This window comes from Lonchura striata, chromosome 2 (genome assembly GCF_046129695.1).
Source record: "Lonchura striata isolate bLonStr1 chromosome 2, bLonStr1.mat, whole genome shotgun sequence".
NCBI classification, from domain to species: Eukaryota; Metazoa; Chordata; class Aves; order Passeriformes; family Estrildidae; genus Lonchura; species Lonchura striata.
The window spans coordinates 27,849,310-27,876,104 of record NC_134604.1 but is presented as its reverse complement, the minus strand read 5'-3'; the positions used below and the strand labels follow the sequence as shown (position 1 = coordinate 27,876,104).

General features: G+C 37.7%; 1 protein-coding gene across 6 annotated transcripts in view; it reads right to left on the bottom strand.

The window, feature by feature from the left end:
* Window positions 1-26,413, bottom strand: part of STXBP5L (syntaxin binding protein 5L) — a 182,436-nt gene extending 156,023 nt beyond the window's left edge. For 3 of the 6 annotated variants that reach the window (XM_021549140.3, XM_021549141.3, XM_021549142.3), the window contains exons 1-2: window positions 25,303-26,412; window positions 9,277-9,374 (exon numbers count right to left, since the gene is read on the bottom strand). In XM_021549140.3, the coding sequence (XP_021404815.2) occupies window positions 9,277-9,374; window positions 25,303-25,491 (287 nt within the window). In that variant the 5' untranslated portion in view covers window positions 25,492-26,412. Of the gene's footprint in view, window positions 1-9,276; window positions 9,375-25,302 lie in introns of all 6 variants that reach the window. The other 3 variants (XM_021549143.3, XM_021549144.3, XM_021549139.3) reach the window with 2 other exon arrangements.
* Window positions 26,414-26,795: the final 382 nt, after the last annotated feature.

Here is a 26,795-nt window from a genome sequence, read left to right as displayed (position 1 = left end):
TCACAGATACATTTAACAGAGCCCATCACTCTGATGTCAATGTATTTAAGGATTTCCTCTGTCTGTTGTTCTGGAAAATATATATGGGGTATTCTTCATCTTAAAAGAATTTTTAAACCAGGCATTACATTTATTAAATGTAATGACTTCTTGACACTGGTTGATACCTCACTATTTTACAGCTACAAACAGCAGGAATCAAGTTAAAAGCTCTTTTTATTAAAGGCCAAAGGACTTGAAAAGGCAAGTCTTGGCTCTTGCTGAAGATTAGAACTTTTTTCTCAAAAAATCCATGTGACCAGTTCTAAATTTGCAGGTGTCTCTATCCATCAGACACCTTACTGTATGAATGAAAAGGTGTACTGATAAAGGGTGAAAAAGCTTCCCCATTAACAGTGAAACATTCTTTGTGTCTCAAAATAATGAAGAACAAAAAGGGAACGGCTATTCTGATTAAAATAAAAAGTGCTATAAGCACAGTGTCCTGACCACAACCTACTTGGAACTACAGCAACTCTTGATTTGTTCAGCTCAGGAGAGCAGGATGTGGGAGTTTGAGACAGAACGGAATACTCAATTAAGAGAGATGGAACAAGAAATCATGCTTTGCAGGTTTTCACCTAGGATGGGAAGGTCTTAGGTTCCAACCCCTATTATAACCTGGTTATGCTATCCAATTATCTGTTTATATAAAAGAAATGAATGTAACTAAGACAAAAGCTATGGGTGCAGATAGGCAGCTCTGAAATTAAGTGCTACTTTGAAATCACCAAATCTATTATTGTCAGTAATTAGAGAGAAGACCTATCCTTTTTCTGCTTAAATTATCAGTTTCACAATTAAAGCATGTTAAGAGCACTGGATTTCCACTCATTATTGCCTGAAAACCACAACTGCTCAAACAAAGAATATGGCAGAATTTTTGAAAAGTGTGCTGTGTCTGACTAAAATGGAGTTCATTTTCTTCATGGAGGGAGGCAGGGTGATGTGTTTTAAGTACAAGACTAAAACAGTGTTGATAAAAGAGCAGAATATCTCCTTCATTACAGCACTAAAGAAGAGCAGACTCACAAAATTGCTGGGTCACTTCCCCTCTCTGTGCTCTCTTTGGACAAAGAGATTGATGCCACATTTACATTCTTTAATGCCCTCTAAGACTTGGCTATTCATTTTCTGATAGCTCTTGATCCATGATCTGTTTTGGACTTGGCTTCTCCCATGATGCACTTTTTTAATACTTCCTTTTGTACTCATGTGTAGCTTTGAATGTGGTATCTGAAGCACCTGGGAAACATCTTGCCTCTTGATTTGAACAGTTTCCTTAGAAAAATATGTAATTCAGAGACTGCTTTGCACAGGTCAGGTGCAAGATAGAGATTGAAAGAATATTGCTTGCTTAATGGCACTAAGAAAAGACAGGTCAGGGGTGAGGAATAGAAATCTAAGAACTATAAGAACTGGAGGGAAACTAGGTCACTTAGGGAAACAGGGAGTGAGCTGGCCACTGATGAGGGAAGAGAACTTATTCAAGAAAAGCTTTCGCTCCCCCTCTCCTGAATGAGATCATAGTCTCTGTTTGGTTCATCTCCCAATTTCTAGAACCTCAGGAAAAACCGTGCTTTTATCCTACAGCCTTCCTTGAGGTTTAGGCTGAAATAGTGTGTGACTGTCTGTCCCATTTCCTACTGAACCACTCATCACATGGTTCATGTTCCTTGCTGTGCAAGATCCTCATAGGAGGAACTCTGGTTTCAGAAACTTCTCCTTAGGAATTCCCAATACAGAGACAATTCAGAGTCATTGTAGCCTTTCTACCTCGTAATGGGCATTCAACCCACCGCAGTTCCCTTTCATCCCTGGTCTCCCTCCATTAACAACATACCTGCAAGAAAGGCACCTAATTTAAAGAAGTCATCAAGAATTTAAATTGAATGAGTGCCTGTAGCTAGACAAAAATAGGTCTCCTTCCACAACACTAAAATGCTCCCACTGCATGTGTCCATGTACTTTGGGTTTGTCTTTTACTAGGTATTAGCTTTCCTAAGTGATTTAGAGAAGTATCAATTCCCTCTACCATCAAGAGTATCTGCCAGATAAAAGCAAAGAAATGTGTAGCATGACTACAAATTTCTGTGGTTTAAGGATGTCTGCTAAATATAGGTCATGGATATTTGTCCAAAAAAGATAATTAGCAGACTGGAAAGGACAGCAAATTGATGTACTTTATTTCCTATAGACGTTAACACTTCTGTTGATGACACAGTTTATATCAAAAAAGGTAGGAAAAGTTCTAAAGCTGACACAAGGTCTAATTAAGACACGGCACTTATTTGAAATAGTTGACTATCACCAGTAGTCATAATTTCACTATCAGAGTAAGTTGAGGATTTTTAAATTATACTCAAAAAAAACCCCCTTGTAACAGACATCCAGAAAGCAGTTTTTCAGAGAGTGTTCATAAACACAGTCATCAGCTCCACTTAAAATGGTACCAAAGTCATCCACCTGTATGCCAGTTTTACATGAATCTCCAAATATATGTAAATCTACATTTTCTCAGTAGATTCGTTTGCAGATGTCAGATTCCATTTTTGTCTCTTGGATAAACAGCAACTGAAAGTGAGGGAAGTCCAGTACATTTAACTGTAACATATTCAGTCTGATTACTTAAAAAGCAGGGAAGAGGCTTGGAAAACAAACGGATGCAAATTTCTGCATATATGCACAAACCTTATATAGCTATAAAAAATTTAAAATAATAATAATAATTAAAATATATATATATGTGAATGCACACATAACCAGATACACAGTAATCTTAACATTAAAAAAAATCCTCCAAACTCTGGTTCTATCAGATTTAGTAATATAGGTAAATTTGATTATTTTGGTATCTTTTATAATAATTTTTATTCTTGTAGATTGACAATAAATTCATTTCTGTAATAACCTATTTAGCTATCTATACACACAAAAATAGACATTTGTATATTGATTTCCAGAGGAAATTTAAAAAGAAGTTATCTTAGGAGTACTGACTCTCAGTGAAGTTTGTAATCCTGAATAGCTCAAGTTCTCTAGAAAAACCTCAAACATAATGTACAATGAGATAAAGGATGAAATGTATCAATGATTCCTCCAAGTCAAACGACAGAACTTTGGGTTTATGATCTTGTCTGTGCTACCCCCATTCCATCTGCCCAATAAATCACACAGAGTAAACAGCAGAGAACACAGTCGGCTTATTTTGAGGACAAAAAACTACTGAAACCTTGTTTAGATTAAAAGAGAGCAGTTCCAGGGAGAGTTAATCTGTCACAATTTATATTTAACTTTTATGCCATTCTTCTCACAGAGCAAAACCTGAAATTACATTCTCCTCTCTTCTTGTAAAGTACATCCAACCTGATGTCAAACATTCTTTACCCATTTCCTTTAGCTACTGTAAAATTCCATGCCTACTCAGAACTCTGCCAGCAATGATTTAATTAGTGCTATTTATCTTCTTTGCCAGATTTTCTTTTTTTCTAGAGTGCACAAACAGCCCCAGTTTTACCTCCCAGCAATACAGTCTCTCTGTGTACATCAGCTGCTGAGGAACCATGACGTTCAACAGAGCTATCTTGGGTTTAGATTTCACCTTCCCTTTACTTGGCAGAATAACTCTGGAATCAAAGATATGTTTACTGGCAGTTTCACAGAAATAAACAAGATTATCTTATAAAATCATTTAGCTTGGAAAAGACTTCCCAGACCATAGAGGCTAACCACTAACCCAGCACTAAAAAGCCCACCACTAAACCACGTCCCTCAGTGCCACCTCTGCATGACTTTTGAACACTTCGAGGGCTGGTGACTCCAGCACTTCCCAGAGCAGCCTGTTCCAGGGTTTGATAACCCTTTCAGTGAAGTAATTTTTCCTAAGATCCAATCTAAACTTCCCCTGCACAATCCAAGGTCATTTTCTTTTGTCCTGTCAAGTACTTAAGAGAGTGACAAGGTCCCCCCCAGCCTCCCTTTCTCAAGGCTAAAGCCCCCTCAGCAGTTCCTCAAAGGACTTGTGCTATTTTCTCTAGCTCTGTTTCATTCCTCTGGACACACTCCAGGACTTCAGTATCTTTCTTTTAGAAAGGGGCCTAGAACTGGACAAAGGCTTTGAGGTCTGGCCTCACCAGTGCTGAGTACCAGGGGACAATCACTGCCCTGGTCCTGCTGGCCACACTATTGCTGACACAGTCCAGGATGCCATTGCCATTGGTCTTTTTGAAGGCATGTTTGTTTCTCCAGAAAACACACCTTATTGACATTCAAAAATCACTCTTCCTATTAAAGCATTGGAAGAAGTACATAAAACAGGTCAGAAAAAGTTATTCCAACTATGATCCTAAAGCAGAATCTCCCTTGAGCAGGACCTGTAGAATTTTTTGTGTAGAATCTTCATGTGCAAATACATGAAGATTTTTTAAATATAAGTAAAAGAGATGGTATTTCCTATACCACTCAAAATTGAAAGACTATTTCTATATTTTGTAGCAAATTTCATAGATAGCTGCAATCTGCCATACCTGAATTTATCAGATGCAATTTCATACATTAAGAAAAGTGAATTTAATAACCTGCTCCTTAGTGCCAACATTTTGTTACTCCCCTATTTCCTTCTCTGTCCAGTCCCAACTGCACTCCTTCCACTTTATTCATGTATCATTCTGACTAACATTGGAGGTAAGCACCAGATAAATCAGTTTGCTAATCTGGCAAAAAGAGTAGCACAGCAGACGAACTGGTATTTTGCCAGGGTAGTGCATTGGATGGCTCACAGTAATAGATCTGACAAGCAGCAGAATTGGAGCAAAGGAAGGGTCAGGACTGTGCAGCTAAGCTAAAGGTGGGGATAGAGCAATGCTTTCACTGTCATGCATTAGCAAGTCAGAATAATGTTTTGTTTGCCTAGGTACAAAATGGCCACTATATTTTCTGATAACCTGGATAATCAGCAGCTATGCCTACTGGAAAAGATTTGCATGGATTGCAGATGCCTTACAGCTTTGCTCAAGCAACTAATAGTGAAAGTGAAGATTTGCATGCCCCATAACCTGCATCCATGGCAATATGGAGCCTGTAAGTCTAAAGAATTTGTATTAATAACAGTACCAGACCACACTATAACACATACAAAAACATATTAATGATTTAAGCCTGTTTGATGGTGAATTTTTCAGTGATGTGGAGGCCATTCTGGACTGAGTAGGTAATTTTCTTTGCACTGGATTTAAGATAAACTTCCTCTCAATTCATGATAAGCAAAGATGGTATTAGCTAGAGAAGAGTTTCTTTCAGAATTTCTCACTACAATTGACTTCTAAGTAATCAGCAGTTTGATTTAAAAAAAAAAGAGTAGACATTTTATTCTGTATGTTTAAAGTAGAGAGCTGTAATGGCTAAGCACAGCTCTGATGCCATAGAAGAACTCCAAAGAAAAGGACTCAATGACTCCAGGAAGTATTTAGAATTTGTCAAGAATTGAACAAGAATTTGTCAGTTGAATAAATGACAATATTGAAATATACATCCTGAAATCTGAGCACAGCATGCCACTTCTTCAGATTTGTTACTGGAATAGTCACTGATAACAATACTGATTTTAATCTATTTATTCAGATGGAGAACGTGAAAAACCCCCAGACTTCTCCTTTTCCTCTGAAATCAAGAAGAGACTTAAGTCTGACCAAATATCTTAATTTCTCACCTCCTTGCTTAGTGATACGGACCCTCCTCTGACAGCAACCAGAGACTGCAGAGTAGGTTTTATTGTGTAAGAAGGTTCCTCACATTGGGACTAGAAAAGATGGATATGGAGACAATAAAAAAAGGAATTCAATTTCATAGCCCCTCTTCAATAGAATGTGTTTTCCTGAAGCAAGGATATTCCACTTGGAGTGGTATCAGGCAATGATCTGAACAATGATCACAAGTATGGGAGCTGGAATCAGGCTTCCAACAGGAAGAAAAGATCTCAAAGGAGAAATGAAATTTGCTATCTTTAGTACAAAGGTAAAGAATGACCAGATGCCAGAGCAACTGTTTCAGGAGTGGGGTTTTGGCCCTTTATTTGCAGCTTTGTTAGATAGTAACTCCTCCATTGATGGTTTGCAGTGCAGTCTGATTCTGTGGGCAGCACCCATGAGGATCCAGTACACAGCAGCCATCGCTGTAGATAATGCCTGCAGTTGTTTGAACTTCCTTGGGAAACCCTTGGGAAACCCACAGAGACTGCCAGGATCAGTAAAGCATAGCAGCAATTCCCAGTGCTACAGGAGCTACAGCAGTTGCATCTAAGCACCCTGAAAAGAAATCTAGGAGAAAACAAATTGACTGCCATACCAAAATGATCTTCCATTTATCTCTGCATCCTAATGGCAGCTTATGAATAATATGCTTTATTTCAGGACAATATAACATAGTCAACTTCAGTACTGCTGCTGGATCACTCAAAATGATCACCTGAAGGCCTGATGTTAGAAATTAATTCATGACACAAAAGGACATGCTTCTTTTTCTTAAAAAACAGCTTGTCTTTCAAGACCTTTCTGTTACCTTGTGACCAGTAAAAATACCAATACCCTGTAATTTTTTTAGAAAATTAAGGAAGCAACAATACCATCATGTGACTTGGACTCATCACCAGAAAACTTGTTCTATATCATTACATGAATATTAAACATAAATTCAATCTTCCTATCCTTTTGTGTTCCCTAAAGAAGAGACTCTGATCCAAACCAGGTACCTTTAGCACTACCAGTAAACAAACAAATAAATAATTGGGTGAATTTCTCTGATGGCAGCCAAGTAGTCTGTCCTTTCACTCCATCAACACTACTGTTTAGAAACACCAGCCAAACACAATGTATGTATGGAAAGAATTCCATTTTTCTTACATGACATACTCATGGCAGAATGAAATTGTGCAGTTCTGTTAAAAAGTATTTTTACAGGATACTGTGGAAAACTTAAGAGCCACTAAAACCTGTATTTTCCTTAGTTTGCTAAAAAGACACCCCATATTATGAATTGTACTTTCAGATGTAATATTTAATCTGTTACATCTTGGCTTGAATTTTATTCCCTGATTTCAACAGCTACAGACATCTGCAACAAGACTGGCTTAAATGAGTGATGTTCAGGGGGCAGTCTTAGAGCCTATTTCACTGCAAATTTATTAGTCCACAAGTAAGTTTTTTTATATAATATGTTCAGCAAAACTTACAGCCAAGTGAAGAAAAGAAACCTCAGTTAAAATGAATAAATAAGTAATTCTTTCTATGGCACCCTCTGTCTTCAAAGCACAGTTTCCATTAACTCAGGGCTCAATTAAGCAAACCAGGCTCTCTGTGACTAAGCTGAGAAGCATTTATCTCATGACATATCCTCCAAAAAAAAAAAAAAAAAAAAAAAAAAAACAAACTCCCTGGTAATCCTGATGCTCTTGCTTGGTTAAGATACTAAAATTGCTAGAAATTTTTCCATGAATGAGATAGGAGTTTGCTAGCAAACAGGAGAAGAAATGTTAAAAGGAAGGACACTTTGAAAAACATTCTCTTCCCTTCTGCTAACTCTTTATAATCTATTTTTATAGAAAACATATAGAGAATTTTATATAAGCTTAGAACCACAGCTATTTTCCCACTTAATGTTCTATTCCTGTGGCAGGAGACATGCAGGTTTAAATTAATTCTACATGAACCTGTATTAATTCAGGTTCTGTACCTGCATTTTCCTCAAAGGAGGGATTTGTAGGGATAGAGGATGCCTAGCTAGTGACAGCACTGCTCCTAGAAAAGCCACATTGCTGAGATGGAAAGAAGAGGTGGGCTCAGTAGTTAATATTCTGCAAGGTCATCGTCATACTTCTACCATGAAATTACCAATACCCTCACTCTGATGATATCAGTGAAGCTTCCAGGGACAAAGCCTCAGATTTTTAACCTTGCACACCTCTAAAAAGAAGAAATCATGACTACTAGACTTGCACTTCCAAGAAGTGCACAAATTCACAGACACTTTCTTCTTTGCATTTGAATATAATATATTTAACTTACTTCACATAGGTAAGAAATAAAGAGTAGAACTATTAAAGCAGAGCTTGTCACATAACTTGAGGTTTAGCCGAGTCGTGTGAGAAATTCTGAATCAGATAGAAATTGAGGTTTACAAAAATGCGACTGTTCAGACCAAGAGTACCCAAAAATGGAAGAACCAAAGTTTTAGCTACGTTACATGAGGCACAGGCTTCTTTTCCACAAAGAGAGTTTTCTTCACTTTGTAACCTGCCTTGGATTCATTACATTTATAGTTACCTTGGGAACAGGGATAGTAAAAGAGCCAGAAAATATTATATTGCTATTTCATACAGCATTGTGCCCTCCTTTAAACACATAATTTATTTGGCTACAAAAAGTTTGTAAAAAACTATTGATTTATTAGTTCTGTATTCTGTAACTTTTAAACCTTCTTGTAATAGTCTTTCTCCTTTTTTTCCTTGCTTTATATGTATTTTCACTGAAGGGGAAAACATTGGAACCATGCCAAACTAAGAAAATTATGTAGAGAAACATTTTGAAATACATCATAGTTAAATATTCTTAATTTTTTCTTTAATTTAAGTCTTCAGATTTTAATTATCTTGTAATTAAATTTATTCAGTATAGACTTCTAACTTCAAAATCCTACTGTACTAAAAACAACATACAAATTGCTGGCACTGAAGTACCTTTATAATTAACAAAAACAAATAGGCACTTTTATAGTGCTTCACCTTCTCCTCTGGGAAGAGAGGAATTCTGTCCTAAAATTGCTTATTTCCCACCATTCACTTGGAAGTGTCTAAATAATTTCATACCTAGCCATCTAACTGCAATCCAACACTGGCTAACTGCATTGCAGCAATGAATTTATCAATTGCTAGCAAACATTCTCAACTTGCTCATTACCACTTTGCTGTCCACTTTTACTTTTCATGCTGAAAAAGATCAATTCTGTTTTATCTTAACCAATATATGCCAAAACGACATGCTTAAAAATGCAATCAGGAATTGTTCTTTGAACCCCTTAGGGACCTGGCTGATTCCTCAACAGCACATCTTCTTCCAGTGTGTCTCATAAAGAAAATTAAGTAGAACATAACAACTGCAGCCTTACCTGAGCGCTTGAGGAAGGTAACTCCCATCCCTGTGTTACAAATACACAGAAATGGTGCAAATTCTGAATGAGAAAGGATACATTCGTATGGCTCCTGTTCTTGTTCCAATTGCCAGAATTTTCTGAACTGGGTCAAAAGCTAAGGCAGTGGGTAGGTAAGGAAATCCATGGCGAACCGTCTGAAACAGAGCAAAGGAGCAAAGTGACTGAACTGCAACCACAGAGAACAGCAGGAATGTTTTATGCTTATGATTTTCTGTATGTTGTAGCATTTTCAATACATTTAAAGAGAAGTATTTAGAAAGATACAGTATTCTGAATACAGAGGTCAATTTTGTTCATATTATTTTCTAGTTATGCTTTTCACTCTAGTATTTTAAATGGTTTTATTGTAACAAAGTAGACTGCAAAGTACATGTTATTATACAACTGGCATATACTGCTGAAGTGGTATACTGAAAGATAACCTTAATATGCAGGGCAGCTGAACTGTAAACCGAAAAAAAAAAAAACATAATATGCTTTCAAAACACTCAGCCTCAACAGAACAGCTCCAGCAGAAAGGAATGGAATATGTCCAGGGGAAAAGATCCAATAAACCAATAAACTGAATCGAGTTTATGAGGTAAGAACCCTTAATATCAATTTAAAAAAACAAAGACGCCAGAGATGTTCTCAAAATGAGCAGCTGAACCACTCACCCTTTCTTAACCTTTATTTACAATACTATTCTTTTAATTCTAATTTTTGCAGAGATGCTTTGGGGAATAAATAAACTGAGCATGATACAACACATCCTTGAAGACTGTCTCAGCATTTTAAGCTACCTTAACCTGGAGGTTATGACCAACATTACTCACCCAATTCTTATGAGGAAGAGATGACGGAGAACACTAATACAAGAACAAAAGTCAAAATAACAAGACACATAAAAAACCCAAGACTCATTAAAAAACACACATAATAATCAACTGTAATTAAACTTGTGTGTGGGGCTGCTTACCTAAACGTGGGCACAAAATACTATTTTTTAGTATAATAATAATGGTTTCTATTACTTAACAAAATAAAACCTTGAACTCTAGGACTGACTCTTTTTTTAGTAAGTGGTTGGGATTGGAGAGGAAGTACTTTGAACTGAATGAATTTTAACTTTTTAAGCTGTTTTCCTCTTCCTTGAAATTATCTAGTTCAAGAACTATGTCTGTGAAGCATTCAGCAGTCCCTGTGGAACAACATCAACAAAAGGGACTCCTTAATTGCAGACCTGTTGAGTAAAAGGCAGCTGATGATTCCACAGCTGTATCACTCCAACTCTTCCATTGCAGCTGGAAACACTTGAACTGACATTCACAAGCAGTTTGGGAACAACCAAATCTATGTTTTTCAGCAAATAACCACTTCCTTAAAAGAGATCTTACTTGTCTCGTATCTTAATTACTGCTGATAAGGGAAGTTCTTTAAAGAATGTCTAATTATTAGTTTCTAGGCTGAAAAAACCCAGAAGCATATGCTACTTCAGTGAGCTGTAAAAAAGTAACTCAGTTTTTATGTTAATGTAGGCATTTATCAAAGATCTCAGTTCTGTTTCTGATTTGGTGTGCTTTGTGTTTTGGGGTTTTTAAAGTTTCTTATCTTCTTAAGTGTTAGGATTACTCAAATATAAAGTTTTTTATTCTGATATCTAAGCTGGTACCAGACTTACATACCCTAGAAATGGTTTTACCTCTCATGTCACAAAAATATCAGGAATCACGGATTGTAGTATTTTCTAGTGTGTTGAACATATAGCATCTGCTATTATATTTGAAATTTCTGTACTCTGGTGAACAAATATTCTTCCTTATCTGAAAAACTTTATTTTCACCAATTATCCTTTTTTAGTTATTGATTTTAGAAAGGCTTTCTATAATAAAGTTTGAATTCCCATTAGTTCTGATGTTTTGCCATGACTGAGTTTTCAGTGCTATTTTTAAGATCTAAGAATGCAAAAGTAAATATTTTTAAAGACCTATTTGCATCCTTGCCTACATATTTAGGATCTGCATTGTATTTTTAGTATTTCTGCAATCTAGAGTCAGACTTCCCACTTGGAAATTTTAATTGGGTCCTGTATTTGAGATAGAACTATGCTTTAAAAGAAGAGTGATGTATACTTTTTCAGGATCATAGCTCAGTACAATTCTTGAACTCTAGGATTGACTCAAAAGTGCTCTTTCTATTTTGCACCCATTTTCCAAATTTGAGTAATTAGACTAATTCAAGTTGTGAGGCTTTTGTGGCTGCAAAATTCTGCCATTTGTAAAAATTATTGAAATCCACTGAACATTCAAGTAAATTACACCTTTCAACTAAATATTCATATTCATTAGGATTCCAAAAGAACAAAACCATTTTGGAAGGAAAGCCAAGTTATACATTACAGAGGGCAGAAAAAGATGTCTCTATAAGTGAGGGTATGGCCCAAATTAATTTCAGAAATTATTCTGAAGATTAAATTTATTACAAAAGAACATGGAAAATCTTTAACACGCCAAAATCCCAGGTTCTTGTCCTCAGCTCTGGTCCAACAAAAGCTTTTTGGTCCCTTCTTTTTCAAAGGACTGTAAGAAAGATTGACATGAAAAGCCAGCACTTGGAGTAGACTTTTCAGCTGTGCTTTGATACAGCTCGAGTGAACCTGAGTGTAAGGATGAGTAACAGTTCTAGAACTGTGCCTGGTCTTTCTTACTGCATTTACTATTACAGATGAAAAAGAAGAGAAGGTCACAAAATTAACTTGATCCTAGAGTGACAAAAAAAAAAAGATAAAAAGTACAATCCTGTGTTATCTGAGTTGTGTCCAAGGAACAACATTAAACAAAACTATCAATGATGCTCAGAAAGGCAAAACTAAGTAGTTGGGGTCAATAGCAGGCAAAAGCAGAAGTATGATTAAAAACCAGTCTGTGTTCAAAGAAATATAGGGGGGAACCTAACTACCCCAAATATCCCAAGAAAGAAGCTGCCAAGAAAATAAAAGGGAGAGAGGAAAACCAGACAGCAGATGGAGCCAGGACTGCTTTTCTCCACATTATCCAGCTTCCTCTTACGTCTCTTTTTTGGGCACGCTGTCTCTAGAGGCAGCCTGTGCCCTCTAGGACATACAGTTTCTGTGCAATATGCAAAGCAATTTACTTGAAACAGAACAATTACAAATGCAGATACAATTTCAGCATAAATCTGAGTTCAGCATAGTTATTTTCTCTTAAATTCTCTTTTAAATAATTTTAAGCAGTGAATTGCATGTATATATCATTAAAGTAATCTTTACACAAACAATTTACCTAAACTAATATAGGAAATTGATTATTTGGACTTGCTAGTAATCTACCAATTAACATTTTAATATCCTGTACAGAACATAATGGTATTTTTCAGTCTAAGATACCATGATATATTTCATTTGCTGAAAAAAAATTGCACTAATACTAATATGCAATATCCAGTATAATTGTTCACAGGGTGCATAATGCAATTCTTCTGTATAAGTTTTCTTAACATTTACTCTGTGGTAATTTATCTCAGACTTCAAAGATACCTTTTTAATAAAGTGATAACATTCTCTAAATAGCTCCAGAAAACACAGAACTAAATAAAATTTTAAACTGTACTAACTAATAAAGTTTATAGCCAAAAATGTTTCTGAAAATCTGCGTAAACTTATAATTTGTAATTTTTCTACTAATATTTTATGGATAGCCTGTTTCATTTAACATCTGACAGCAAAAGTGATTTACTTAGGTAAACAATTTTTGAGAATATGTACATTTGCTAAAATTTAACTATGTAGTCTTAACCTGTGGCTCAGTATGTAGAGTCTACTTCCAAATTGTCACCAACACACCACATACAAAAATGTCATTGAAGAATAATTGATTGGTTTACAGAACACAGGATGAAGTGCTGACTGAAACCTCTCCAGCCTCTTGCTCAGCTATGCCGGAAATTAAAAAATGTTAATGATTACAGCATTTTCACCACTTCAATACTATTTTTAGTATTATGGTGCTCCAGGATTGTAGTAATAAAAATGAGTGCTTATACAAATGAGCTGCCATGTATTATATCACTATAAGACCATGACATCTCTCATTTATGGATCTCTGTGTCTGTAAACTGATTGGTAAGACTGATCCCTTCTCATGAAAAATGGAAAGAGGACAAGGTATCAGCAGGCTTCCAAGCAAAGTAAACAACACAGGGGAGATAAATTTTTTATTAGTTAAATTTTCATTTTTTGAAGTAATGCTTTTTGTAAAAATCACAGCCTAGCTATGATTTTCAAACCCAAGTTATTAATTCCATCCAGCTCTCAACCTCTAATAGGAATCAGGGCTTCTGAATATTCACAGAATATTCTAAAAAATACCTTTTTGTTTTTTCTTAGATAAAGATACCCACAGATAGTTCTTTTCCTTGGTGTAAAACTAGAAACAGTCATCTGGAAAAAGCCATTTACAAAAGGGACTCTGGACCTGTAGACTGGGAAAGCTGATTGCTGTCCCTGACAAGATGATAAAATAAGAACTAACAGCACACAGATAAAGATTGTTGCACAAGTCAGCAGAGTTTCTTCAATGTGAAATCACGTCTGACTAGTTCTCTCTAATTCTATGAAACTGTCAGCATGCAAGTAAACAAAGGGAATATGAATATACATATGTTTTCCAAAAGCCTTCCAATAATATTCCACTGCAATGTTATTAGAGAAACAGACATGTCATGGGACTGAAGAAATTTCTTTGTGGATTGAAAGCTGGTTAGATCACAGAAAACAAAGGACAGAGTTTTATGGATTTTTTACCATGAAGAAAATCCCAAGTAGATTTCTCCACGCTTGGACCAATTTTATTCATAGTCTTTAATGACCTATAAAAGGTAATGAACCCTGAAGTCTCCAAGATCATAGCTAATAGTAAGCTCCTTTGGAGAGTGAAATTCAGTACTACCAGGGACCAGCTCCTGAAAGACTTCATTAGAGTGACTTAACAGGGCAAGAAGTTGATAAATGAGCTTCAGTGTAGACAGATGTAAGATATCTAGAAGAAAAAACAAAATCTTAACTAGATCTGCACAATGCTGAAATTGGAATTAGCATTTACAACTCAGCAAAGTAATTTTTGGGCATTGTTGTCATTCCTCTGAAATATTTGGTTTACTGTTCAACAGCAACCCCAAAAAGTCAAGTAATATTGGACATCATGAGGAAGAGCATAAGGAGTTAACACAAGGGGCATCATTCTGCTGCTAAAGAAAACCTGAATGAGCCCATTGCTTGAGAGCTGTTTGTGGGGGGATATGACTAAGACTTTCATAAACAAGTGAGTGGGTAAGCTAAACATATTTGGCAAAGCCATAGAGGCATTCAAAATAAATTAAAGATTAGTTTAAAATGGGGGGGGGGGGGGGGGGGGGAGAATGGGACAAATTTATTGACATGATTGATAAATGGATTTTAAAAGGACCAGCTAAAGATACTCCCTCTGACATATCAAACCCAGCGATGCTGAATGATAGGAGACTGGAAAGGGAATGGACTGCAGAAAGTGATGTAACTTATTACCCTCCCTAAGTGACAATTCTGCTGCCACTGTCAGAGACTGACTGCTGGGAGATATGGACCATGGGTTTGTCTCAGCAGGCCATTTCTTATGAGCTTATTATCCTCGCCAGTAGCAGTCAAACAGATAGGAAGAAAAAGGAGATCAGTATTGGTGGAGAAAAATATAGTAAAGAAAAAGCCATGGAAAATGCAGGAACAAAAGTGCTACTGATATAGGAATATTGGGGCAGGAAGAAAAGATACATTTAAGAAACAAGCAGAATTTAATAATGTTCCCCTACAAAAACTTCTGGCATAGAAGAATAATACTTTTAGTAATAGGCAAATGTGGTTTGTTGTTTTATTTTTCAAGTATGGAACTTACTTTGTTATAAAACGTCACTTAATTAGCTATGGTAGAATTTTGAGAAAGTAGTTGTCCTGGACATAAAGCAGACTTCAAATACAGACTGAATTTTAAAAGTTTAGTTTCACAAGTATTACACACTGATAATTATATAAGAGAGATTTTAGAGTATTTGAAATTAACTGACAAATATGATACATTTTTTGTACAATTAAGGTATGAATTTTTTTTATGTAACAAAGATCTCTGCAGATACTTCAAAGATGTGTTTTTCCACTGTCATTTTCAGTTCTGCAAGCTAGACGCTGGACTATTAAATAAGGATGGTCCTATTTATATGTGATTCATATAGATATAAACAGCCAAGCTAAGCAAACCACAGGGGAAAAATAAGGCCTTCTGAATTTCAATCTCCTCATGCTTGTCCTTTGAAATACACAGTAGTGTATCAAAAATACAAAATTAATATAATTTACACAGGAAAAATCCACAAATAAATAAAATAACGTTGATCCATAAGCTTCATTATCCCCAGCCCAGGTAAGTTTGGAAGGGAATGCTGCAAACTGTCTGCTCCAAGCTCTCCTGCCCAGAGCTAAAGGGGCTGAATTTTAATGTTACTTCCTGGATCTATTTAAATCAGTGTAGCTATGGCCAAGCAACTGCTTGGCAACTACACCATCCTGCTACATCCACCACAGCAGAGTTACAGCAAAATAAGTTACAGGGTAATACAGGAATATAACCATCCCAAGAGAAGCATTATGCCCTTTGGAGAAATCCCAAGTCCAAGGATGCAAAATTCTTTCACCTCTTCCCTTCCTATTCTTTCTAAAAGAACTCTCCCAAGTCCAAAAACAAACAATCAAACAAAACAAAACACACAATAAACCTCAGGCAAATATACAAACAGGGAAGAAAAAATGAGACCACAATGAAGGAATTAAACCCACTGTACAGTAAATATGGTATAATGTACTTCCCACTATTGTCATGTAAACTAGCAAGAAGAAATAGGGCATCAGCATATGGAGAAATGTCTTGATCATTCATAAAACTATATCTACCCTTGTCTTCAATGTAGAATTTTTTTAAAACCCAACTCCAAACTACTGTTTGCAAAGTTCATTTTGGCTTACCTACTTAAGCAAGACTTCAGTCCCCCAAATGGAAAATCTTTATAATCAAAGCAATTCAAATAGCAGTTCCACTGATTTTGTCGTTGCATTATTTAACTGTACTACTCTAGAACTTGAGACAGGCTGATTCAAAATATCATCTGTATGATGGAGATCTGCTTCAGGAGCATGTACAAGAATTATAAAATCATTCAGCTTATCTGATAGCACTGAAAAGAAAGTATTTTTGTCTTCACTATGACTGTGGATACAGAGAATAAGATAATTTCGTAACTTTAATGAGAAATTAAACAAAAAGAAAAGTTTACATCAGAACAACATAACAATAACACTAATTAATTTTGCATGACTTCCCATTTTTGGATTTTCTGAAACTTCACTACTATAGACTAATTATGTTCTGTTATGGCTGATTGTACTTTCTGCCCTGAAACAAATGCTTTGGTTGCTGCTTTGAAAATATTTTTGTTTTTAAAAAAAGTCAGCCATAGTGCAGGGTTGAAAAATGTTCCTGCTCTAATAAAGTTCTTGAAGGGTGGAGGGTTTGGTCTGGAGGATGGCAGGGGAGGAAGCTAGAGAAACAGAGCGTTAAAACCACTCTGATACAAAGATAATCTGTATTATTGGTTTATTCCTGTGAAAATCTGTTTTGCAATGTAATTTGGCATTCTTGTATACAAATGCTATTACCAGATTTCATTACTAGCATTTACAACATTTTTTACAACTTAATATTATTTCATAATTAATCTTCTCCTACCTTCTTTCTGTATACATGCTGTATGCAACTTGAAGATTTTTTTTTCTCATGTTGAATTGAGAACTTAATGTGAAAACAACAGCCAGCATCTCACCTCACACAGAGTGAAGGTATATTCCAAAAGAAATGCAGGTATTTTATGGCAGGTTTTTACCCTCTCACAGCAGGGAAATCCAGCAGATCCTGCACATCACTGTTCCCCTCTGCACTGCCTATGAAGCTACCAAGGACACAGCTCAGACACAAATGAAGTCAGCGCAGTCAAGGATGGTAAGAACCAGGTCTCTGTTTACATAACCACAGGACACTTTTCCTGCCCTTGCCTCATTCAGGGAGCATTTCAAAATAGATGCAGGACACACCATGAATAAAGCAGGGATCTGTGGACTGAGTAAAATTAAGTTTTATCCACAGCTACATGGAATGTATCCTCAACACGAGTGATGATGGACAGCTGTAACTGAGAGCACATCTCCACCCTGAAGGGATACAATAGGCGGAACAGCATGAACAAAGCAGAGATGAGCATTCATTAATTTATTATTATTTACTATTTTTGTGCGTCCAGTGGATAACACAGAGACTTCACAGGAACTATTGCAAAGAACACAAACAGAATAGCATTCATCCTCCTCACATGTTGTATGTTGTTCAAAACAAATGTGAAGGAGGACAGGAATAAAATATAAGCAGATAGTTTGAGAAAATAAGAATATGCAATAAAGACTAGATTGCCTCACATGTAGACGTAACTTAATACTAGCTGTTTAAGGGACCTGAATTCTAAGTGTTTGACCTCAAAGCATTCTTACATAACAGACTTTTAAATGAAATAAAAGCAATTCTTCTTAATTTGTTGGATTCAAATCCTGCAAAAAAGACATGCTACCATGCACACATGCATCTACTTATACACACAAAAGAATTCAGTAAGGCTCCTTCTGAGTCCATGCATACAGCAACTCAAAGCCTTGAACATTGAGGTTGGGGTTTTTTGAGTATTATATACAACTTAACTTCAAAGGAACCATAAAGAGTGCACCTCCTCAGACTTTGACCCTAGCTACAGGTGACAGATTGTCTCTAGTACTTTTTATTATTCATAGTCTTTGCTGGTGATCTGTTAGGAATGGACACAGCACTGCAGGAAGATAACATCTTATTACATTTAAGTGTACTTGCCAGCCATCTGTACCTAATAATATTGCTTTCTCTTCTCTCCACAGATGCACATTACTTGTATTTCTAATCCAACAGTCCTCTAATTTTCCCCATAATGATTCTAACACACAAAGGGACAAATTAACATACCCCACAAGCTCCTTTGATAAGCACTTTTTCTTAGAATAGCCAACAGATTACTATATTCAAAGGTGTATTAGTTTACTCTCTACTGCTTCCCTTCCACTATGAAGTGAATATACTAACTTTTCACAGTATTTTCACATAGACTTCAAAAAGTCTTTTGGGCATAAATCATACACCAGGGAGTATCAGATATCTCAGAATAGGAAGCAGATATGAGTGGATATTCTTCTAAACAAAGTGAGAATGGAATCTGTCTTGGATTTAGTCCAGTTCCACTGAGGACAGCTGCATGTTTTACACAGAATATGCATTTCTATCTAGAAAAAAAATCTTTATATTTTTAGCCAAGAACCTCTAAGTAATTTCTTGGTAATTTCTTGTAAAAAATTAAGTGTAAGCATTTTTCTTCCAGAAGTAAGTTGGGGGTAAAGTTGCTTATGCAACCACCTTTTTATGTGACAGCTCCTCAATCAGAGCACTGTGAGCCAACCAGTCTGAATTTCCTTCATCCCTCCTACAGGAGATTAAAAATTGCTTTTCCCACTGCAATAGTGAGAAAAAAATCTCATTAACTACCTGGTGACCCACAGGTGAGGAATAATATAGCCCACTAGAGCTGGAGTTGCTCAGCCTGGAGCAGAGTAAGCTCCAGGGACACCTTATAGCATCTTCCAGTACCTAAAAGAGGGTAAAATAAAGCTGGAGAGGGACTGTTTACCAGGGCATGTAGTGATAGGACAAAGGGCAACAGCTTCAAACTAAAAGAAGTCGATCCAGATTAGATATTGGGAAAAAATTCTTTACTGTGAGGGTGGTGAGACACAGGCCCAAGTTGCCCAGAGAAACTGTGAATGCCCCATTCTTAAAAGTGTTCAGGGACTGGTTGGATGATGCTTTGAGCAGCCTGGTCCAGTGGAAAGTGTCTGTGCCCACGGCACTGGGGCTGGGACTAGATGATCTTCCAACATCTATGTTCCCATGGATTAAGGAAAAACCCCTAAAAAAATCCCAAACCAACAACCAAAAAAAAAAAAAAACCACTTGAAATGGTACATAAGATTAGAGCAAATATCTTAACCTTTAGGTTTCTCTTTGTGAAATCAAGAGTTGAACTCGGTGATCCTCAAGGATTCCTTGCAACTCAGGTAATTCTATGATTCTTATATTGTTAAAAATGCAAGGTCAACCATAAAAAGCAGAACAATTTAAAAAATACATTAAATAAGTTAATCTTTGCAGTATGAATTTGTTCTCCTCTTGTAGGGATTAATTAAATTATCTTCTTCTGCCATAGTACAGTGGAGCCAGAAATCAATCTGTAGTCATTTGAGACAGAAAGATAATTCAGAGTAATTCTGGCTAACTAAGGTAGGCATACAAACAGAACAACTAACCTAAAGATCACTCTGCAACTGTGCAGAATATGTACAACAGAATGTGAAAACAATGGGAGGCCCAATGGGAAAACATGGGATAAGTTAAATATAATAAAAGAAAAACAGATGCAAAGCAGGTCAAGCTGGAAACTCAAAACAGTGGACCTTGAACATTTTGGATTTTCTGCGGCATCTATACTGCAGGGATAATATAATTTCCATCTTACAGAAATATTATGAAGGTCAATTCATTAATGTTTATAAAGCTTTCAGAACTACAGTGGTGAGCACTTCTGTTGGAAAAGTCCATGGGGAACTTAATATTCAGGCATGCTCTGAGTTTTAAGTATGCAAAGAAATATTGAAGTACTTTCCTATGAGCAAACACTATTTGTTCTGCTAAATTAAACCTATAGAAGAAATATGGGATCACATAATTAAAAGTTGTCTGTGCAAACAAAGCTATTTAAGAAATGTGGAACTTTTTGAGTGCTTTATTCAGCAACCTTAAAGGTCTGGAAATAATTTTGAAGATGTAATTGCATGTGTTGGCCATGAAGGATGTGCATTAATTCATTTAGGATTACTAATGCAAAAAGACCAATATTTGCACAACAAACCCCAAACAAGTGAATCCAGTTTTACTACTACAAGTACCTTAAAATCTTCAAAATTCTTTCAAAAGAAGCTTTTAATGTGCTATGCTCTTTCCCATTGATAAATCCTATTTCTATTTAATACAAACACTTAAAAAAGAAGAATACATTAAGCTCATCACAAATTTAATGAAATTACTATAATCTAATTTAGAAGTGTCATTCATGACTCTGCAGTTTTAAAGAAAATAGGGTTCTGCACCTAACTTTAGATCCAAACTCTGGTATATAGGAAAAAAATCCCTCCCACCATTATCTTATTTACCACTTAAGTATTAAATGAACTCTGAGAACTTACAAGTAAGAGCTCATACTAATTTTAAAATGGGTTTTCACTGAAATTTAGCACTTGGTAAACTTTTTATTTTTTGTTCACTGTATGACCTTAGCAAGGAAACAAGACAGATTAACCAAACAGCTCAAACTGACTAAAACACGGTGGATAGCTTATAACAAGGATTTTTCTGGTTTTTAATTCTTCATAACCAAAAATGTGCTCCTGCAGTATTGTGCTTAAATTGCCATTCCAAAATCTGTTATCACTGAACTATAGTGTCATGTTGCATTTGCAGTTAAAATACTTGGCTGCTGTCAGAAGGATTAAAAGTTTATCTTCATAGGTTGACAAAATAAAGTATTACCATCTATAAACTCTGGGAATTAAAATTTAAGACCACCTGACAGGAAATCCAGATAATTAAGACATGTAACTTGGCTACCCATTGACTGTATCTCGAAGGCCTGTTTTTACCAAACATAAGCAGGATTAGGAAGGCACAATTGCAATTGGCCATGGGATTCCATATCAGTTTTAACAAAAGCCTAAAACTGTTCTTGCCTCCAAGGGTTTTGCATAAAGACTGGTTAATGAACATACTGAACCTATGACTATACTGTCAATATAAACAATACAGCAAGAGTTAAAGCATGTTCATTGTGTTGCGAGACTACCCAGTAATAACAGTGAAGACAAGTTTGGAAAAGAACAGAAATCTCATGCTTTGGGATTTAAAGGCAGTCCATCACCATTTGGGAAGCAATTATTTGAGAAGATTAAATTGCCAGTTCTTGGACCTTTTCATGGGAATTCAGTTGTTGTCCACTGCAAAAGAAAACCTGTTAGAATAGATTAATTGTATACCTGCTAAAGTACAACTAAGTACAACTGTTACTGTGCTCTTAACTGAGGTCTTGATTCCAAAGTTATTAACCTCATGCTATAGAAATTCAATTCAACTCTATGCTTGTTCTCCAAGAAAACCCTGAGCAGTTCTACATGGGAGACATTTTCATAAGGAACAAGTACTTCACATACCAAAAAAAGGTATCTTCATTCTTATTCAGTTTTCCCCAACTGTGTCATCCCCTAAGAAGCACCCTTCTGTAAAAGTCATAAAATCACTGTTTCCTCCTTTTATGTTTCCTCTGTTCAAAATTCTACTGAAATGATTTAAAACATCCTAATGATAAGCTTCTCACTTCTTTTATTAATAGCAGATCTTTCCCCAGTGCCATATTTTAGTTCCTGGATGGTCTGGACAAACACAGGTGAGCCTAAAAATGCTTGCCAGAGTAAAAAAACAATGCATATACAGAGGGAAAATACAAAGAAGCAAACCCAAGGAAATTAGGTCTATCTCAATTAAAATTAACATAGACTTTAGTAGCTTATTCTACTGGATCATGCCTAGTTTTAGGATGATGCTGCTATCTCACACATTCAATTCAACTAATGTGAACTATAATCAATATTTTCACGATTTCCACTTGGATACTCAAATCCCAAAAGCAGCCCCTAGATGCAGCCTAAACTGCATCTCAGCTTTCTGCTGTCACAAAATAGGTAAGACAATATTTCACATTGCTTGAGTACTTTGAAAATGGTGCCACTGATTCATTATTACCGCTATCAACATATAAATTTATCATGCTTAAAACAGGATACAGATATTTCATGTGTAATAGTTTCAAGAATGTTTCATTCTTTCAATACAGAAGATCACATTAATGATTTAAATATAAATGCCAAAAGTAGCTCATCGAGAGCATCTCGGCGTAAAATATTCAGCTTACTTCTGTTAAACTCTAACCTGTATCTCAAAAAGACACTGTGGTCATAAGCAATTTTAAAATGCCACAAAATTGAGAGTTGGTTTTCAGGTGTGTTAACAAATGAAATCAGGTGTGTTACCCTTCAAAACAGTTTTCTCCTAGAGAATTGGATCTGCATTTTCAGTTAAGCAAACCTCCCACAAACTTCAGAAAGGCAACTTATTTACATAAAAACCTGCAGGGAAAGGCCCTTTAATTCTTAAGTATGAGTCAGCTTTTACGTTTCATTTCTAAATGAAGATTTTTATAATCAGCAAAGAAAGGAAAACCAGTCTGAGGTGCTACTTAGGCTGTTAGCCCAGATGCCTCAACTCTGCAGAGAACAAACCAAAACTGCCATTAGCTCTCCTCAGTTCTGCGTGCAGCAGGATGGCAGATCCCTAAATATGCAGCCCATATAACTTATGTAACTGAACGTGCAAATGCCCAATGGAAATACCAGAAGTGCCGCACCACAAAAGCTCGGTGAGGACGGGATTTGGGTTATGTGTGTGCTTCCAATGCGATGCAGACTGACCGAGGTACAAACTGTGGCTGGGCTCTGGCCCCCGGAGCAGGCAGGGGGAAGCTGTGCCTGCGCCAGGCCCCAGTGCAACAGCACAGGTCCCTCCAGCTCCTGGGGCTTCCTCCAGATGCGCTCCTGGTGCTCCTCAAGTGTGGCAGAGCTGCTCAAGGGGAGCCCGTGGAATAAACACTGCAAGTGTCAGGAGCACATGACCACCAAGTGGTTTGGAAGTTTGCTTTCGGCACACCTTTGTATCTTGGAAAAAGGAAGGCAGTATTTTGTGTACCATAGAGTTCTGCAGTGACATGCATCCATAAGCAAGTGCTGCTGCAAGCAACCCAGAGGTTTCCTACACAAATATTTACTTTGTTGAGAACATTTTAACCTGAGAGCTAAGACAGGCAAATATTAGCTACTGAAATCTTCTTCAAATGACACATTCTTTTACACATATTCCAAGTATGTGTTATCTATCCAAGTATTATCTATTATCCAAGTATTATCTATTCCAAGTATTATCTATCAGGACTTAACACTATCATCAAGTAATAGAAAGCAAACAAGGGAAATAATGGAGATCAGGGAAAAAAAATTCATTTCATCTCATGTTCCTTATTTTCACAAATATGCCATACAAAATAGACTATATCTCTCTACATACACATCTTTGTCCTTATCACATGACTTAAACACAAAGAAACCAGGTTGAGTTTTAGTTTTACCTAGAAATCTCTGAATGTCAGACCTTCTAATGATATTTTAATGTACCTTGATTGTTTGTGTTATCTTTTTACTGATGTGACAAAAATGGTATATCACTGTACTAAATACCTGGAATTTCACAAAATAGTAAATTTCTGTGTCCCTAAGCACCTGTAGTCAAATCCAAGCCTGGGAAGCAGGTATGATTCTAATGAACTCATCATTGACACTCTATTAAACTATGGAATCATTTGAGTCAAAAAGCTGGAACCTGTTGTGGTTCAGGATGACAAAGAACTGTAAGAAAAAAAGAATTAGTATTTTGTAGAACCTATCCAAAGGTCTCTGAGTCTTTAAGCCATAGGGACTCATTCTTCTCCCCTTGAATTCTGCAAGAGTTTGACACCAGCTGTAGCTGCAAGCCAAACAGAACTGGAAACATGATATCTGAGATCAGGGAAGCTGTGTGTTTCACAAGGACCAGATCTGCACACAAAATTCTCACAGGCTTGTCTTGGTTGTTTATATTTCTTTCTTCTTTCCAAAACACAAAAAGAAATAAGAGTTGACAATCATCTAAATTTCAGATCAATTTGTGTCTGATTAATAAAAGCAAAGTCTACTTAATAGGCGGAGTCCATTTACTCTTGGTAAAGCAAATTGTACTAATTAGAAATTCTGGTTTTGAAGCTTCTAATCAAAACAAATAAGCAAACAAAATTTCTAGTAAAGCCACCAGAATTCACATAAAACTGACAGGTAATAGTAAAATACCATAATCTCCTTTCGTATTTTGTCTTCATTACAAAAGTATGATTTTCATATTCCAGAGTTGATCAAAAGTACCAAATAGTTTGTTCTGTTTTACAGGTGCAAGTATTTAAAACCACCACTAAAAGCTTTGTTGCAGAAAACAGATACAAACCAAAATACATACAGGGATATCTTATGCTTTCTATTCATAGAAAATTCCCAACTAAGGAAGTGATCAACACATAAAAACCAGAACAGATTTGGCAACTTTTGGTATTTCTGCTGTCCCACTAAGTTTGCTATCATGCAACCAGAAACTTCAGTATTAATGGTAAACAGCCACCCTGAATCTACCTCCAGCTCCTCACAAATAATTGAAGTCCTGGGTTCAGTAGTCACTGCATTATCTTTTATTTCTAGCTTGTGCCTTTTCCTTAAAATAGGAAGGAAAAGCAGGGAGGATGAGAAGAGTGAGGAAGTAGATGCATACAATTGTCAATTTCTAAGTACTTGTAAATGTTATTGGTACTAACACAAATTGATTTGCTTTCCTGTCCACAATCCTGTCAGCCGTTTGGGGTCCAAGTGTGAACTTGGAATTCAGCCCTGAGTGCTGAAATCAAGATTTCTACGAATTTACTGACCATCCCAACTCTGCAGCAGGAAGCAAAAAGCATCCACTGGATCTCTGTCTTTTCATTCCAAAATCCTTATACAACCACTGCAGTTCTCAAGTAAAACGCTTATTGGTATCATATTACTACCCGCCGCCCCCCCCCCCCACACAACCCCCAACCCAGAGCAGCTTTTATTACTTCCATAGAAAATAAAAATACAGCCTTTACCTTGCAGATTTGAAAATAATCTGAAGTGAGCGTCTCCTGGATCTCCTCTCTGGGTGTCCCTGCAGCTCCCGCAGTCCCTCCTGGGTGCACGGAGCCACCAGCCCCACTTCCACTGCCACCGCTACTGCTTCCAACAGGGGATGCGGCAGTTAAACCATCCAAAACTTTGCGAAAATTAAATTTCTTCATTTTGGAAAAATCTTTAGGAAGATTTGGTGGGGGAGAAAGGATGTGTCGTAACACATTCAGCTACATGTAGAGACCGAGAAAGTCTTTAATGGTCCTCTGAGTGAGGCAGCACTTTAAGTCTCTTGCACCAAACAGAATGTCAATATTAGGTATAATTGACTGAAAAATACAAAGGCTTCATTTTGGCAGACGCAAAAGCTACCTGGAATGGTCCTTTCCAAAAATAAATAAATAAATAAATAAATAAATCCACAAGCGGCAAGACTAAGATTTACGTTCAAACAAGGAACAATGGAACAACCGCCATCGGGTTCGCTCGCAAAATCCACATTTAGCAGTGGTCAAAACAGAAAAGTAAACAAAAAATTCAAGCCGGCATCCAAAACAGCGGGATCCATCCCTCTACCTGATCTGCCTAAGATCTGCCTTCGGCACTTGATTATTTCAGCAAAACTACCAAAACGCGCCTACATTCAATTTCCCCTTCCCCTCAAAACCCCTTTGAGCCAGGTATCTCTGACCCCGAGGTTTCCGCGGAGCGGATTCCCCGTTCCCAGCCGCCGGTGCGACTCCTGTCTCTGGTTGCCTGCCCACCCCAGCGAATGCCGGCAGCCGCTGCCGCACTCGGTGCTCCTCTCTCCCCTCGGGCTCCACGGCGGGATGCGGGGTGCGGGATGCGGGGTGCGGGATGCGGGGTGCGGGATGCGGGGTGCGAGCCCCCTCCTCTCCCCCCGCCCCGGCCGCCGCCCCGCGAGGAGCGACGGCAGCGAGCGACCCCCTAAGCCGGTCCGGCCGTCCCGGGCTGACCACCCGTCCTGTCCCTGCGCTGACGGACCCCCCGCCCGTCCCGATCACCGAGCCTGTGCCGCTGCCGTGCTCTCCCCTCGGCACCGCTCCGGCGGGACCGGGCTCGCTCCGGCGCCGGGGGGACGCGGTGCGGGGAGGGGCGGGTGAGGAGCGGAACGGGGCAGGTGAGCGGCGAGGAGGGCGGTGGTGGCGGCTCCTGCCCGCCTGGCGCGCTCGCAGCCGTTCTCCGAGGTACTGAAAGCTCCGCCGGCGTCAGCCGCAGCTCCTCCTCCTCCTCCTCCTCCTGCTCTCTCTGCCTGCCTCCCGCCCCCGCTCCGGCCGGGCTGTGGGCGGGGGGAGGCGGGGAAACGCCGGTGAGTGACAGGCGCGCGCGGGCCCCTGCTCCCTACTGCGGGCAGCGGCGGGGACGTGACTGGCGGACAGGGGAGAAGGGGCGGTGACTGCGCGCAGCGGCTCCCGGTAGGGAACAAGCGATGTCTAACGGGCCCCGCGATCCG